General features: G+C 43.5%; 1 protein-coding gene across 2 annotated transcripts in view; it reads left to right on the top strand.

Annotated features, from left to right (window-relative positions):
- The first annotated feature begins 1,576 nt into the window (after nt 1–1,576).
- LOC144799042 (sodium/potassium-transporting ATPase subunit alpha-2) overlaps nt 1,577–18,856 on the top strand; it is a 364,518-nt gene continuing 347,238 nt past the window's right edge. The window contains exons 1-2 of one of the 2 annotated variants that reach the window (XM_078670200.1): nt 1,577–1,736; nt 1,887–1,943. In XM_078670200.1, the coding sequence (XP_078526326.1) occupies nt 1,713–1,736; nt 1,887–1,943 (81 nt within the window). In that variant the 5' untranslated portion in view covers nt 1,577–1,712. The remainder of the gene's footprint in view (nt 1,737–1,886; nt 1,944–18,856) is intronic. The other variant, XM_078670201.1, reaches the window with a different exon arrangement.

Raw genomic sequence — 18,856 nt, 5'->3', positions numbered from 1 at the left:
CCTCGCTTCCAATTCAAACCCCACTCCCCACACCTCCCTCACCTTGGCATGAATAGCTGACCAAATTCCCCTGAATGAGAGCACAATCCCACAATACATGAAAAAAAGTTCCTGACTCACCATACCCTCGCCTGCACTCGCCACTCACAGCCAAACCCATTCTTACCAACCGGGGGCCGGTCAAGTAACAGCGATGGAGAATCTTTAGTTGGACCAGCCGAAAATAAGCTTCTTTTATTATCGTTTGATTTGTCTACTTTTGAGGGTGGCGTGGGGGGGGAGCGACACTCCTCTCCCTTAGTCGCCAATGATAGATTGAGCAAAGCTCTATGGCCAGTCCGTGCTGCAGCGACTGTGTAGATTGGTGGTTGGGCTACAGGTGAGATCTTGTGGCCTATATAGCATGGAGAAAATCCATATGCAACACAGTTAAATCAGGCTATATTATACTGACGACATGATCGAGCCATTGTATGGATCTGAGTGCCACCGTTGATATCGATGGAGGTAGATTTGATAGTAATTAATATCTGAACTTAACTGATCAGTTCTTAGGTAGAGAACTGATAAAATCATATTGGGACAAATATATCTTCAATATACAAATGCTCCCTGTTCATCGAATACATTTTCAAAGCAAAGGGTAAGGGCCAAATTTATGTCTCACTTTAATGGTGTAAGCAGCACTTGAGATATACAAGAACCTCAAATCTAACATACCAAGGTAATATGAGATGAGATATGAGAATTGTGGCATCACATCCCTTCATAAGAGGATTTTCTCAATGTTGTCTGAATTCCTAACTGTGTTTGGGATCAGAGGAGCAAATTTCAAAGGCCCAATTTCTGTTGCTGTGCCACAGTGGTGCAAATATCTAAATATATCTGATATACCAGTTCTGTTGTGGCAAAAGTGAAAATAACACCCAAACTCCTCGAACACGGTCAGAATAATACCCCCAATATATAAAGTTATCTCATGATTATAGTGCATACTATTGGAAAGTGTGTCCACTTCATGAACAAATTAGCACTCCAACCAACATAATTTCACCTTTAAGACCTGGATCCAAGATGTTTTTAGACTCCCTGCCACAGAACCACTGCCGTCTAGCATTCGCAGTATTTAGAGCGGACATGGGAGGAAGACGAATGGACCAGTGACACCTGGCAGATGCTTCATGTCGTTCCTAGAATAGACTCTCCATAGTAGTTTCATCCAGATCCAATCAGCTTGGACAAGTTCTCTGACCCCTGTCACAAGGGCCTCATTGGCACCTGAGCACCACCTCAACACACACACTTTGAGGAAAAGTTTATTATGACACCATCTTGAATAAGTAAGGCTATGTGTAAATATGTTCCGCGTACTCTCTGGGAGATGAAGCCATTCAGACATTGCATCTTTGACACCCTGCCCATCGCAGTGGATAGAAATAGATGTTCCTGGTACACACACATATTACATTCCCTTGTTGTTCAGCTGAAAATATCCAACTCTTCCCAGCAGATAGTGCTCACATAGCCCTGCTCTTTGTCGGAGTCAGAGCCGCGGTACTCCATGAATTCCTAGCTGGGCATCTTAATTTTTAAATTTTTGATGGAGCGGTAAAAATTTGTACCACCTGTTTCAGCGGTTTGAAGGAAAAAAGGTCCAATAGGGAAACAATTTTTTTTCCCACTCTGTTAGACGTGTTTCCAATTCTTTCGAAATGAATGACACAAGCAACTTTGTGGTGAGTACTTCCTCTACATTTAAGACATTTGGTTGAGTTGCGTTTAGGATCCGAATGGGTCCCTCGATAGTACTTACCTTTATTTTACCCGAACAATAGACATTTTTTTTTAACTGCAACGTATGTATGTATATTTTTGTATTTATACAGCATGGACCTAGCCGAAAAGACAGCAGAGCTCTGTACAGGGTCAAAGAGAAGCATAAAGTAAATGAGTGACAGGAGAGGTACCTGGGTTGTGGATGGTTAATGCATTGTGATGTAGAGTTCTTTAAAGAGGCGAGTCTCCAACTCTTTCATAAATTGGAGAAGAGTCGGGGCAGTCCTGATGGATATGGGGATGCTGTTTCAGATCTTAGGTGCATGGATAAAAAAGACCCACTGCCTTGGTTGCTGGTTGTTCAGGTCTCTTTATGTATACCTAGACTGATCTAAGAGTGGCTTTGCAGAAATTGACTGACTTCCAATATGATATAAACTATTGAGCTCTCAGTGAAATACAACATTTGAAACATGATAGTTTGTGGATACAGATACAATTAAAAGCCACTGCCTCCTTATGATCAGGTGCATTTTCTTTGAAAGCACAGAAGATGAAAAAGTGGGTGGGCCTGAGTTAATATGTACATACCCCAGCTTCTGCTTATGCCTTGATACATGCTTTGAAAATCAGAACAAACTCATCAAAATTGATTAGCTTTAGAAGGGGGCACTGTTCCAGATCCCACTGGGAGTCTGGGAGTGGAGGGTGCTGTGCAAAATATAACTGGAGATTGTATGACAGTAACCTGGATGTTTTAATGCTTTCTTGTTTGGCATAAAGTGCAAATATTAAGCCCTAGCCGTTGCTAAAGCTTCATTACTATCAAAGCACGCTAACTATATCACACTGTCAAGGCCAGCTCACGGGGATGTGTTAGATTTTATAATCTCTGAAATATATGGGTGCCTTAGAATGACAAGGTTACATGTAAGGATGTTGTGCCGTTGGTTTCTGAAAGTGTTTTCAGCTTTAGCCTGGAACCATTTAAGATCAGGGTCACTGGAATTATGTGGCAGTGGATGACCAAATTATGTGGCACAATTGGATAAATTATAAGGCACAAAAAAGGCAAATTCATCAAATGTGTCACATTTTTGGGACAGGAATGATTCATTATTTTGTAATTTGTACACTTCTTAAAATTCTCTGGGCATGGCTTTCACATCATTAGTAATGGTTTAACACCCAAATGTAGCAATTAGTAACTGAAAGGTGACCAGTCAACATTTGTGATGGCCCTTCCACTGCACGGCAAAATGTGTTGCTTCATTTTTAGAAACTTTTGATCCGTTTGAGCTAGAAACAAACGTTGTTTTTTTTAAATCTTCCGAATCTGTATCAGGAGCTAGATAATGTGGCAAATGCACTAAATTCGTATAATGGCTGCAAAATTGCATAATTCCAGTTCCCATGTTTAAGATAAATAGCAAGGTTATTTTTCTACTATTTCTTCCACGTAACTTCATACTATTCGTGCTTTGATTCTTGATGTACATATACGTCCTTAAAGGATGAAGTGCAGGTAATGAAGTTTGAGTTAGAGGCTTGTGAGTAATTTATCTACTACCCTATATCTGTAAATCTGAACCAAGTAGAAGACGCACAACATTTTTTCAACAATCAAAAAGGAATCATGGACTGAAATAATTTTCTAAATATCTATTTAGTGGTCTGAAATCATCCTACTATGAGTATAGTACAAATAGCATGGTAAGAGCAGATCTGCTTGAGACCAAATAGGGAGTTTGTTCATGTATGGTGACTAGGGATAATGCTGGCTTAGAGCCATCATTTGCTCTGTGATTTACATCATTACTATAGTTTGTACCCCAGACAGGAAATAAATTGCTTACCCTCTTCCGTACTTATGACGAGCTCAGCTCGTCATGAGTCACGGTGCCGCTGTGCTCATGACGAGCTGAACTCGTCATGACACGCGTGGCGCTCACACGCGGGGATAATTCCCCCGCTGTGCTGAGCGTTCTATTGAAACGTGCGTGGTCATGACGAGCTGAGCTCGTCATGAGCACAGCGCCACCGTGCTGCGTGACGAGCTGAGCTCGTCACAAGCACCGTGACGCTGCGCGCGCCCCCCCTCCCCCAGCACAGCGAGGGAATTAGCCCCACGGGGATGGGGTTAAAATGCCTGATAAAAATAGACGTTCAAGGTAGAGGATGTGGCCTTATGGCTAGAGCGGTTGACCTCGAAGCTAGGTAACCGGGTTCGAGTCTTGACAGGGACGCTCAACATCCTGTGATTCTGAGCAAATCACATAGGGCCAGATGCAGGAATACCGGTCGGTAACGGCCAAAATTACCGAATTTCGGCCGTTAAGGACCGGTATTAGGCTTTTCAGATGTAGGGGCCTAATTTAAGGATTCGGTAATTTACCGAATCGGTAATTTAAGGAATCGGTAAATTACCGAATTCTTAAATACCGATTTGGTAAATTACCGAATCCTTAATGTAGGAAGCACTCAAGTGAGTGCTTTTCACTTGCAAGGATTCGTTGTTTACCACCAACTACAAGTTGGTGGTAAATATCGAAACCCTAAATAAAGCAATTTTGTGCTTTTTTCAACTGTGCCATGTGGCAGACATACATGCCCGTAGGGCATGTATGTGTGCCACATGTGCACCCATGCACTATACAGGGGTGCAACAGGGTGTCAATGTGACACCCTGCCATCCTTGTAAGTCTACCCCTTTTTACCGATTCGGTATTTACCGAATCGGTAATTCTCATTCATTCCTATGGGGCTCCAGGCCCATAGGAATGAATGGGGAATACCGAATCGGTATTTACCGAATTTTACCGATTCGGTAAATTTTACCGAATCATTAGCTACATATTTACAGATTCTAAAATACAGAATCAGTATAATACGGTGTTTTATAATCGGTAAATGATATTTACCTACATCTGGCCCTAATTCTTTCTTGAAAATACACATAATGGATTGTTAATGGCTCTAATATGCTGCAGTGTTCTAAACATTTGACGAGTCAGCAAGAACTATAAACGTTGTTGTATTTCAGCAATCAGATGCTGAGGAGTTGGAGAGGTGTTAGCTGTTTCTTTCCAGCACCTAATCTTTTGAAATTCTGCTAAAGTACCGAAGGTCTATAAATAACGTGGCAAGGTGTTGGCTGGAACTTCCTGCCTTAATACTTTGGCATGGGGGTGAGGACATAGCATGCTACGGTCAGCAGATCATGTCCAGGGGAAGATCGCCCCTTGCCAGCTATAAATCAAGCAGTGTGGCATTGTGCAACAGACATCACAGCTGAGTTGTGTACCTCACTCACCAAATTCAAGTTCTGGTTATTACTTTATACACACTCACTGAGTATCTCGCCTTTATCAAGTTTTGATAAACAAACTCCACCCAATTTCACACCTTTTAATGCTATTAATGGATATTTGGGGAGAGGATGTGGCCGAACGGCCAGAGCTGCCGACTTTGGAGCTGTGAGCCAGGTTCGAGTCTCGGCGGCGGCTCAAGCATCCTGTGATTCTGGGCAAATCACTCAATCTCTCCGTCCCTACAAAGAATGAATGTGGCCTTGTGTAGCGTAACTGGTGCTCGTGTAAAGCGCTCCCATACCTTCGGGCTGAGTTTGCCCTATATAAATCTGCATAAATACAAGCTGCAAATATTAAAACCGCCGCCAGTATTTTTTAAAATACTTACTGTGGATTTCTGTAATCAAACATGTTAGCATGCCCCTTCGTCTTTGCACTTAAAATCACAGAATAGACCCTATTTTTATGATAATCAAGATATATTTTATAGCATACTGTTTTATTGGTTGATGACAGAACAATGGCTGCCCAGCACTTGCAGCCACAGGTGCAGCCACAGGTGCAGCCACAGGTGCAGCCACAGGTGCAGACACAGGTGCAGCCACGGGTGCATTCACAGGTGCAGCCACGGGTGCATTCACAGGTGCAGCCACGGGTGCATTCACAGGTGCATCCACAGGTGCGGACACATGTGCATACACAGGTGCAGCCACAGGTGCATCCAAAGGTGCAGACACAGGTGCATTCACAGGTGCAGACACAGGTGCAGCCACAGGTGCATCCAAAGGTGCAGGCACAGGTGCAGCCAGAGGTGCAGCCACATATGCAGCCACAGGTGCAGCCACAGGGCAGCCACAGGTGCATCCACAGGTGCAGACACAGGTGCAGACACAGGTGCAGCCACGGGTGCATTCACAGGTGCAGCCACGGGTGCATTCACAGGTGCAGCCACGGGTGCATTCACAGGTGCATCCACAGGTGCGGACACATGTGCATACACAGGTTCAGCCACAGGTGCATCCAAAGGTGCAGACACAGGTGCATTCACAGGTGCAGACACAGGTGCAGCCACAGGTGCATCCAAAGGTGCAGGCACAGGTGCAGCCAGAGGTGCAGCCACATATGCAGCCACAGGTGCAGCCACAGGGCAGCCACAGGTGCATCCACAGGTGTAGACACATGTGCATACACAGGCGCAGACACAGGTGCGGCCACAGGTACAGCCACAGGTGCATCCACAGGTGCAGACACAGGTGCAGCCAGAGGTGCAGCCACAGATGCAGACACAGGTGCAGCCACAGGAGCATCCACAGGAGCAGACACAGGTGCATCAATAGGTGCATCCACAGGTGCAGCCACAGGTATAGCCACAGGTGCATCCACAGGTGCAGATGCAGGTGCAGCCAGGGAGGCAGAAACAGGTGCAGCCACAGAGGCAGACACAGGTGCTGCCACAGGTACAGCCATAGGTGCATCCACAGATGCAGACACAGGTGCATCCACAGGTGCAGGCATAGGTGCAGACACAGGTACAGCCACATATGGATCCACAGGTGCAGCCACAGGGACAGACACAGAAGCAGCCACAGGTGCAGGCACAGGTGCAGCCACAGGTGCATCCAAAGGTGCAGACACAGGTACAACCATAGGTGCATCCACAGGTGCAGACACAGGTGCATCTACAGGTGCATCCACAAGTGCAGACACAGGTACGACCATAGATACAGCCACAGGTGCATCCACAGGTGCAGACACAGATGCAGCCCCAGGTGCAGACACTGGTGAAGCCTCAGGTGCAGCCACAGGTGCAGCCACAGGTGCAGACACAGATGCAGCCACAGGTGCAGCCACAGGTGCAGACACAGGTGCAGACACAGGTGCAGCCACAGGTGTAGCCACAGGTGCAGTCACAGATGCGACCACAGGTGCAGACACAGGTGCAGCCACACTTGTAGCCACAGGTGCAGACACAGATGCGGCCACAGGTGCAGACACAGGTGCAGCCACAGGTGTAGCCACAGGTGCAGCCACAGATGCAGCCACAGGTGCAGACACAGGTGCAGCCACAGGTGCAGACACAGGTGCAGACACAGATGCAGACACAGGTGCAGGCACAGGTGCAGTTAGAGGAGGCACGAAACAGGATTAAATCCTGCCAGCTCAAGGCACCATGGGCCTCCAGAATTAAAATGATGCCTGGAGCACAGCAATACACAAAAGGGCCTGTAAACACAGACACGGTGGATACTGCCCCCTTGCAGTTAACCAAGATACTACACAGGGTGGATGGGATTCGATACAAAATGGCACTTCTTCTGAAAACCCTAAATCATTACTATCCATTACATAGGCCTAAGCTCACCACACTGAGAGCTTCTGAAGGGAAGAACTCTACTCATATCAAAGCCTAGACTCAAACAGAAATGAACGATCAGTATATGTCCTGGAGTTCTGATGCCTCCCTCCTCCGCCCCCACCCCCTCCACCACCACTGAAGAACAAAGAACTAGAGCACCTACATCTTTAATACAAGGCACATACATTCCAAACATTATGTCTCTGGAACACACTCAAATACGTTTACGGAAACCGAAGCAATTCATTAGCAGGAGAGTGTATGTGTGAAGTACGAATGGCCCAGTTATGTTTGTTCTAATGAGAGAGAGACAACAAAAATGGCATTTTTAAATGTAAAACACATCTAGCCCAGTTGTGTGGTTGTGTGTCAGTGTGTATTAGTGGTTGTCTATGTGAAAGGTGGGAAACATCCTTTACCACGCAACTTTTACCACACAGTGCCTTTACAACGCAGGCTTTACAACGAAAACCATTACAACGCATTGCACTGGGGGGCGCTCTAGGATAGGGAATAGTTTTAATTTACTATCCAACACCTTCCCTACTATCCACGGGGACTGGAGTTGGAATAGTAAATTAAACTATTCACTATCCAGCACCCCCCAAAGCAATGCGTTGTAATGGCTTGCGTTGTAAAACTTGCATTGTAAGAGCATGCGTGGTAAAAGCATGCGTTGTAACAACGTACATCCGTGAAAGGTGTGACAATGAATTGAGGAGGCATGCATTGCTTAAACAATGTAAGTGCACAATAAGTATCTGTGTGCAATGTGCACTAATGTTGAATGTGTTTGTATAATGTGTACGTTCCGCATGTCACTAGCGAATTTGAAGGTGTGAAAGATGAAATTCTGAGTGTAACGGGGGTACGTGAATGGGAGTGTGCTTCTGTGTATTTGTGAGCATCGTGTACAGGAATCCTCCCAGTAGTGACACATCAGTGCTTTAGGACATTGTGAGCTGCCTGTTGTCGTGCAGTGTGAGCTCTTTACAGGCAGACAGCGTGACATTCATCCCACGGTGCAGGCTCTCACACAAGTGTACTCTCAGTGTGTGTTTTGGGCTGTTGTCTATGTCCTTGTCACCTGAGTCCAGGCCTCATGGTGTTCACCCAGGACTGTCCTGCCAGGATTGTATAACTCTGTGGTCCAGATATGAGCTGGGGGGTTAAATTCCTATCTTTGTACAAGCAGGAGTTTGAGCCATAAGTATTGCAGCCCACTGCATTACCCTGGCAGATTTCGAAATGTCAAACTTGCTGAACTTTTTCAAGGGAAACCATGGTCAGACTGGGGAACCAAAGTAGCTTTGGCAAAAAGGCTCAAACCTGACCCGCTCCCTTCATCTCCTTGCAACAATATTCTCTTTCCATCCCTCCACACACCCACCCATCCATCCACCTACCCATCCATCTATCCATCTATCCATCTATCCATAGATCCACCCACCCACCAAACAATATTGGCAGGGGAATGCATAAAAGTGCTAAATGCAGCAAGCAGCTTAGAAAGGCCTAGGTCCTTCACCAGTGCTATTTTTGGATGAGAATTGCTGGAAAGGTTGATCTTCTGGCTGTGGTTGCCTGTTTTGAGTGAAATGCTGTCTGCTTTAGGAAGCTTCTTCTTGTGACTGATTGACTGATGCACCTCTGTTTAAATGAATTCAGGACCTGGCCTGCAGTCAGAGTGGTGCAGTCATGTAATGTGAGCTCAGCGAGACATCCATCAGCAAGGTTGTTATTTCAGACTGTCCTCGTTCAGAACACTTGACCCTGTGGTGGAATTTCAGCAAGGACAGCACGGTTACTTGAGTAAACTTTTCATGTGGTTGAGAGGAGCAGGTACTTTAATGTGATCATTAGCTTCAGAGAATTGAAGCAAAGGAAAAGGATTATTTAAATGTCTGGGTCAAGCACAGTTGATAGACGCCTCCCCTGGACCAATCGCTCATTTCAGTGGTGTGGGAGGACTGGAGACAATTTAGAAGAGGGACACCTAACCCATTTCCTGGGATAATTCGAGCAAATCAACAGCCCCAAACACATTTTTGATTGGTATTTGATCAGTAAGATTTAGAGTAACATTTGGATGGCCTCTTCTGATTGGCCCAATCAAAATTCACCAACCCCAAACTAGCAAACAAAGAAGGCAGGTCTAACAATATAGGTGCAAGGGATAATGGAGGATGAGCTTTTTGGATCAGATTGTCCTAAAACTACAGTATAGAACCACTGTAAATAAGAGATGAGAGACAAATTAACATATTCCCACAAGGCCAGTTTTTAGGTCAAGGAGGATGCACAGGCTCCCAGAATCTTTTTCTTGATAAAAAATAAATCCTTTATTCATGATTTCCTTCATTTGAAACATTTCATTCTCTTCTTGGAGTTTTTCTGTTTTTGGCTACAGCAAAAATCCAAGAACAAAAATCGAAGAACTAAATGAAATGTGTTAAATGAATGAATTAATGAATACAGAATTTATTTCTATCAATAAAAGATTTCGGGAGTCTGCGCATCTCGCTGTCCAATTAACTACAAAAATTGTTTAGCTGCTGAGTCATATTTTCGGTGAATTTGATGGAGATTTTTCTCCTGGCTTCGAGGACAATGATGGCTGGTTTTCAAGACTCGAACACCACAATGTTCTCAATAATAAGCAACCCCTGTATGTGTTGTGTGCCGTATCCTAGCGCCTCGGCCTCTTCTTTGCAAATCGTTACTCTGAAGGGCTTGAGGAGTAGATCCTTCAACCAAGAACATATTTTTTTACAAAACTAATCAATGTGATTCATTCAACATTTTTATTTTCGAGATATTCTGTCTCAAAGGCTGTAGGTGTATTGACCACTGATGTGAAACTCAGGGGCATATTATCAAGACAAGCGATAAAATTATCGGCGCTTTAGCGGCAGAAAACTGCCGCTAAAGCGGCGATAATGGGCTTGATAATATGCCCTTGTGAATTCAAATTGAAGCCCATGTTAGATGTGAAGGACATCTAACATGGGCTTCAATGGGAATTCACAAGGGTATATTATCAAGCCCATTATTGCCGTTTTCGCTGCAGTTTTCTGCCACTAAAGCGGTGATAATTTTATCTCCGGTCTTGATAATATACCCCTTAGTCTCTGACACAATGCCCAGGAGTGTTATGTTTCTATATCAACAAACGAGGCGCGGACTTCTATCGCCATCCAGCCCTTGAAAAGTCCCTTTGTCCCATCCCATCGACTAGTTTCACTGGGTTCTCTATGTACACTCTTTTATTGCCATAGCAAGCGAGATGAGTTTAAGGTGTGTTACGGACATAGGATGTGGGAGGTTTGGCCATTGTGTGTCTGCTGGGGGATGGTTGGTTGTCAAGAAAGCATCTTGCTGCTATATTTTTGTGGCATTACTTGGAGTGCATGTGAAATGGAAATTAATCTTTATAGTACTATCAAGTGCTTACGTTGATGGGTAGGGCGTGGATGGCTTTACTGCACCTGATACTTGCTACTCCAAAAGGATGTTTTCATTTAAATTCCGTGGGTCCTTACAATTGTGATAAAAAAATCCCTTCAGGATTCCATCCACTTTATGATGTCTTGTACTTTTTATTCTGAACCAATTCGGGTTTTTATCATACCTGTTTTAAAAGGAAAATGTTTTTTTTTACAAGTTCACATTGCTTTCATATATTTACAGATTTTATCAGATGAATATGTTACAGCAAATATTGTAAATTATTTAAGAGCTGTAGGGGCATATTAGCAAGGGCGATAGCGCCGCTTTAGCTGGACTTTTTCCCACGAAAGCGGCAATATTTTTATCGCCCTATTAGCAAGCTGCCGCTAACAGCGGTTAGCGACAGCTTGTAGGCGATAGCTACAGGTTTGGGGCCCGCTTTGCATGTCAGCGATATTTATCGCTAATGACATGCAAAGTGGGCGTTCCCAACCTGTTAGCGACTGAAAGCAGTCGCTAACACAGCTATCGGCTATTAGCAAGGCAGGCGAAGCGATAAAAATTTTTTAAGCTAAGTGCGAATATCGCCAAAACCTAACGCCTTCTCAGACCACTTCTTAACCTGTATATCCAATGGGAGGTGGATATTCAGGTTAAGTCCCCATTAGCGATAATGGCTGAATATCGCTGGATTTCCAGCGATATTCACGCATCGAGCCGCTATCGCCGGATATTTTATTGCTTTGCAGATAAACGTTGCTAATAGCACGTTATCTCCGCGATAATATTCGGCGTTAGCCGGTGATAAAAAAAAAAATGCGCTAAGCACATTTAGCGATAATTATCGCTATTTGTTGCTAATATGCCCCGTAGTTCTTTTACGGAGCATCTGGGGCGAGGAAAAACTGTATGTTTTAGAACTTGTGCATTTATTTATTTTTTCTGCGTACAATGCTTTTTATATACAGGACACAATTCACAGTGGCCTGTATATATTTTGTCTTTTATGGGTTTAACTAAAACCGAATAAAGAATTCGAATTGCATGGAGGGTTCCCTGTTAGTTTTACAGGAGGAGTGAGTGGACCTGTGAGTTTGAAGGATGTTAGGTTGTGGCAGCACTATCATTTCTACCTTTAGTTCAATTGTTGAGCAGAGGGGTCAGATGTTTGAAGACGTTTGAGCTACCATCAGTATCCTCCAGGGGGCACCTGGGGATCTTCGCTCTGAACAGCAAACTTTGGTAGATATTGGAGGACCTAGTTGTCCAGCTCAAATGCAAGAATATTAGCAACCCCTGGAAAAGCATATTTTCATATTTCTCCTCTCCCATTCTCCAAGCAATGCATTCGTTTATAAGCCGTATGTTGCGTGCTGGTACCCTCTAGTGGCCATCTGTGATATTGCTGTAAGAGACACTGCTTCAGTGGCGCGAAAGACCTGGCAGCTGCCAGTCAGTATCAGCACTCCGGATTGGCGCGTGGAGCCGGTGCACAATTCCATGAAACGCTTATAAATGGGCACCAAGCTGAACCGGGAGAAAGGACGAATGGGCGAATGTGAGGTCCTATCTATACTGATAAAGAACTAGATAAAGACAACCATCCTCAGGGCGACGATGATCAAAGTATTTTAGATAAACTGTCACCAAGAAACGTCTGATTTTCCTTCAGCTTTAAACACATAGACACTCCCCACATTTCTTAGAAATTCATCAGGGACTTTCCAATCTTAATAAATAGCGTAGCAAAACAGATATCAGGTGCCAAAAATGTAGAAATCCTCAGAAAAGAAATACGCATCAATAACATGGTTCAAACTACCATCTATATTAAAGACTGGATGGAGATAATTCTGAGATCACTCAATGAATTGAATTTCAAATTAACAAAAGGTGTACTGTATTTCAAATCAAATGACTAATTCTTCCATTAACTGTGAATATCACAAAAGGCCTCAGACTCTGTCATGGAAAAGCAAGACTCTGGCTATTCAATTCAGCTGTCTTCATTAGTGGGGGGACAATGCTTAATTTGAGCTGGTGGTTTCCGGTGCTCGACACCGGCACTTCATTCTCAGCACCGGCGCTTGTGACAGCTGCCACAAGGTGGCGCTGTCTGGCTAATATGGAGATGACCACAACAACAGGTAATTATTCATTCACTTACACATTAAAAACAACTATTACCTGCCACCCATGCTATTCTTATAGCTTTAGGGGGCCTGGAATACTCCGAATTGTCAGACTTGTAGGAGTGTGATGGTTAGTAGTTGTGTTGGTATTATCATTGTCAGCATGTCCGCAGCAATGTGTGGTGAGAGCTGCAGTGGCCTCTTGACGAGAGCCCTGGCACTTATTTTTTTTACAAATTAAGCCCTGGCCGGGACACAGAGACTAATATCATCAGGTTCAATTATGGCCCGATAATTACTGCCCCTTAGTAATGCATCATGACAAGTCTCAACACCCTTTTTAGGAAAAGGCCAGAGGAGAGGCAGAGGCAAAAACAAACCAAGGAAACATGGACAGAAATTCTTTATGGATCACTTGGAGAAGGGGACGAGGTTCATACAAGAGATCCAAATCAAACCAAGAGGTAAACCATTCAAGAACACAGCTCACACCTTACAAAAATGATGAAAAAAGTCTTCACAAAGGTCTTCGGATTTTGTACCCACTGAAACATGACCCTTTCTTGACCAGAATTCAACTACTTTGTATTTTGAAAAAAATCAGTTTTACGTTCCTATTTTGACCCATACGAGACTCGATTCTCTGCACACAAAGAGACAGGCATGAGGAGTTGAACTGTCTTAACACCATAATTCGACTAGAAGTTATAATATTTGAAGAAACAGTACTGAAGTAGGTAAGTATACTAGAAACAACTCAAAAGAGGCAATTCAATTGCATTCACAAAATCAAAAATGCACATTTCAAACCCTGGTGGACAGGTAAGGACTTCTGACTAAGCACGTGCAGATGTTTAATAGGACATGGAGAAATACTACCAGGATTCTTTGAAGTTACCAGCTCCAGAGAAGGCCTACAAGAAAGTGAACTATGCTCCTACTAACCACACAGACATTTTGATCTTCTCACTGGTCGAAGGAGCAGGAGAAGCAGGTTGGATCTCAAAACAGAAGGCACATTTTCTGACTGAAGAAAACCCTATCACCCTTTACATCTTTACGCTTCTTAAGAACCACAATAAATGTCCCCCCACTTCTGTACACCAAATTGGTGGAAAGAATGGAAAGAAATGTCTTGGTACTTAAAAGATACAAAATATGTGCTGAGTCATAAATGTTGTTTAGGACATTTCTAATAGAAAACTAATCTGCTCACATATCAATGTCCCTTACACCAGAGTTTCACAGTGGGCCACCCTAGAGGCACTGGGAAACGTATAGAGGTCATCAGAATGGTGATCTCACTTGGAGAACAATTTTATTACGGATTGTGCAAAAGTGGCCTTAATAATAAATAAAAATCATCTTTTAATATGATTTCTGCCTACAAAAAGGAGGAATATTGATCAATAGGTAGTTCTTGTGCATTAAGTTTACCTAATCTGCATGGTCACACTTTTGAGACAGAGCATCTACTCAGCCACTCACCTATGCAAAAGTAAGACCTACCTGTGATGTTGTCATGGTACAAGGTCCATTGAGCTGGAGAAGCGACGACAAAGAATCCTTCTCTTAGAGAGATTTGTTGACTTACAAGCGTACACTCTGACGAATTACGAGTCTGGCACTACCCTAAGAACATTTAAAGAAGGGCCCAAATCAAGCCAGGTCAGAAAAGGATGCTTGTGACCACAAGCACCTACAAGAGCCCTTCCACATGTCTACGGGGCACCAGACTTAGGTAAAGGTCTTCAAAAAAAGCTTGGCGAGGCATCTCAGTGAATACCACAGGCCTACCTTGATGACTTTATCAAAGTGGATGGCGTTGACGAGGACCCCCCACCCTACTGAGACTCCACCTTCGAGCGATGATGAGTAGTGGAGATGGCACATTAGTGAATGCTGAAGGCCCCACCTTGAGGTGTACGTCAGGGAGGATGATGTTGAAAAGGAAACCCTTCTACTGAGACTACAACATTGATCAATGACAATCGTAGAGATGCCATTTTCCCCCCAGACACATTTGACATGCTGTTTCATCCAAATTTCCCTTCTCTGCCTTGTACTCATCTAATGTCCTAGATCTCCAATCCAGACGGTTGCTAGACCTGTCTCACTAGGGTAGCCTAACGTCCATAGCAGGGTACCTTGAACTCACAATATGGCAGCACTACTCTTCGTTCGGACTATCGCCACCTGCAAAGACCTGCATTACATAAACCCCATTTTCTGCTGCCATATTCACAGTACTCAGGTCAAGGTCAGCTGAGACATTGTTTGTATATTAAAACAGGACCAGGACCTGATCTAGATTGTCTCCTGACATCTTACCGATGACACTACTCTAGTCACACTTCACCCATGTCCAGATGTCCTCTTCTTCATCTCCCTTTCTCTGGCCCTGGTTAATCGGTCTTGCTTTTAGGATGTAGTTTACCTAAGAATCTGATACTTGCTTGTGGAAGCCTCCATTATCCCAAGTCTTGGGTGGATCCCTCCTATTTACATCCCCCCTCGCCTTTCGGAGAATTCTGCACAAATCTGTACCCATTTAGGTTTAATCCTTTCCATTAGGATACTTCACAGAGTTTAGTCTCTAGAAGTTCAGGTCAGGCCTCAGGACAAGGGATGTCCTCTGAACTTGCCTGTCCACTATTTGGACGCGTCAATACCCTTTTTCATCCTTTCCACTCCTTCTAGGCACTACCACTTCTAGGGGCGTGACAAAGACCCCCCCCACAGCCTCCGCTGTGCTGGGGCCCCCCAGGCTTACCCATAATTGAGGGGGCCCCCTCTGGCTGTGAAATCTGTTTCCACGTTGACCAATACATTAAAAAGGACAATGTGTAAGTACTGAATGGGGTGGCTGAAATATGAAAACCCATACATTGCTTTTAAACGAGAGAGAGAGAGAGACAGAGAGAGAAAGAGACAGAGAGAGAGAGATAGAGAGAGAGAGAGAGAGAGAGAGAGAGAGAAAGAGACAGAGAGAGAGAGAGAGAGAGAGAGATGCATACATTTTGAATGACCTCTCCCAATGGAATGAGGACAAAGAATGCGTAACTGCATGAACAGTTACAGCATAACTGTTTTCTTATATGTGTACCCCTAAAGGCTGGCCATGGAGGTCACATCTTGAGGGAGGAACCGTTATATACAAGATAATTACATCTAAAACTATTGTAATACTTTTGTAACCTGTTCCCCCTTCGCTCTAAGATAACATGCACTAGCATATCACATGATAACTTAGATACGAAAACATAAGATAAAATAACATAACAGAGCATAATATAACATAGCATACTGTAACATAACGTAACATAACAGCATACCATAACATAGCATACAATAATGTAACATAGCATAACCGAACAGAATGGAACATAGCATAGCATAACATAACATAACATAACATAGCATAACATAATGTAACATAACGGAACGGAACATAGCATAGCAGGGTCGGATTGGTAAGGCAGACACTAGGGCAATGACCGTATTGGCGGGTATCTGAATTCCAGCTGTGGGCTGCTTTTTTTGGCAGCCTGAGAGGCCCGATTTGGGCAGTTCTGCATTGTTCGATGCCGCCAGTGGCCCATTGGGTGCCTGAGTGGCTTTTCTGGAGGCAGATGGGCGCCCATTACCTCCCTTTTAACAACGAGGCAGAGGTGTCACTCCCATGGCTCTTGCTGGGCCGGCCCATTAATGTATGAAGATTGAGCGGGGCCAGGGGCCCTGAGCAGAAGCGGCCTCACTTGTTTTCAGGTGTGTTTCACCAGTGTGAACTAATCTGTGCATTTTTTTGTTTTTATCTAAGTACAGTTAAGGAAACATGACTCTGTCACAGACCCACCCCCTTCTTTTTATAACTTCACTGAATCAGTGTTTTGCAGAAAGGCAATATGTAAATGTGGCCCATTTTGTTTAGCATGCCTGGGACGATTTTTAATCCCAATCCAACCCTGTAGCATAGCATAATGTAGCATAACATAACGTAACATAACGTAATGTAACATAGCATAACATAATATAAGATAATATAACATAGCATAACATAACGTAACATAACGTAATGTAACATAGCATAACATAATATAAGATAATATAACATAGCATAACATAACGTAACATAACGTAATGTAACATAGCATAACATAATATAAGATAATATAACATAGCATAACATAACGTAACAACGTAATGTAACATAGCATAACATAATATAAGATAATATAACATAGCATAACATAACGTAACATAATGTAATGTAACATAGCATAACATAATATAAGATAATATAACCTAGCATAACATAATATAATGTAATGCAACATAGCCTAGCATAACATAAGATAACATAACATAGCATAATGTAACATAACGTAACATAACATAGCATAGCATAACATAACGTAGCATAGCATAACACAGTATATCTTGACGTAACATAAAATAACAACATCAAATAAAATAACATAAGATAACCTTTCCTGCAGTAATGCTCACAGGGCTCCTAAATCAGCGTTTTGTCAAATGTAAAGCGCTTCTACCTCTTTTGCCCAGCGGGTCCCAGGCAGGAAGATATTAATAAAAGCACACCTGTCTGGGAGTGCTCAGGTCATAGTCCGTTTATAGCCCATGTCAGCTAATCTGCAGGGTTTGAGTTCTGTGGGCTACAACAGAAACCTGTAACTGGAGCCCGGGCCACATACTCTGTGCCAGGTCACCGCCATAGCAGGCATCCTTTCAGCAAAGCAGTCAACGCTGCCTGTCACACAGCTGTAGCCTGCATTAGTGTTTGCAAGGAAGCAAACCGCCGGGATCAGACTGGCAGAGGCTGGGCAGGTCAAAAGTAAACTGGAGCACCATTTATCTGTGGAGCTCCCTTGGCTATGGATATGTGTGCACAATCTAGCAATTAATTTGCATAGGCGTATATGATAAGGGCTGCGGAAAAACTGCATCATTCTCAGGTCGCAAATAAGTTTGATTTATTTGCACATCATGTGCTTTGCGACTCGAAATCCCAGATGTACTGCACCAGATTTGCTAATCCATCGCAGCGCAAAAACTGACATTTTCAGGTAGATTCATGAAAGAAAAATCGGCTCGCAAAAGGTCAGATTCTGAGAATCTGGCCCTTTGCGAGTGCAATTTTTGCATTTGGGATTCATCATCCCAAATGCAAAAATCGCTAATTGCGAAATCGCATATTTGCGAGGAATTGCATTTAAGGAATCTCTATTTGAGATTCCTTAAATGCAATTCATTAACCAATTTGAATTTGCGAATTCGCAATTTTTGGCCGCTATTTACCACGAATTGAAACTTCGTGATAAATAGCGAAAACTTAGAAAAATGCACTTCAGTGCATTTTTCTAAGTTGCATGTTACACACACACATGTCCTTTGGACATGTGTGCGCGCAACACATGTGTACATTTTCATTTCAGGGGTGCTACAGGGTGTCCTTTGGACACTCCTGCACCCTCGAAATCGCATCCTTATTTGCGATTAGCAAATTGCTAATCGCAAATAAGGAATAACTCCCCATTCATTCCTATAGGCCCATAGGAATGAATGGGGAGTTATTCCTTATCTGCAATTAGCAATTTGCTAATCGCAAATAAGGAAGATGTAGGAATCGCAATATTTTTTGCAATTCCTACATGAATCCCGTTTTGCAAGTCCTTAATAGCGATTCCTTATGAATCGCTATTAATGACTCGCAAAACGGGTCTTTGATGAATCTAGCTGTTTGTGTGGTTCGCAGAATTCTGCGCCATTAATATGATTTGTGATTTTTATCGACAGTGCTGCGAATGTAG

Source organism: Lissotriton helveticus, chromosome 12 (assembly GCF_964261635.1).
Source record: "Lissotriton helveticus chromosome 12, aLisHel1.1, whole genome shotgun sequence".
Taxonomy (NCBI): Eukaryota; Metazoa; Chordata; class Amphibia; order Caudata; family Salamandridae; genus Lissotriton; species Lissotriton helveticus.
Note: the sequence above shows the minus strand (reverse complement) of the source record. Positions and strands in the feature narration are given on the sequence as shown.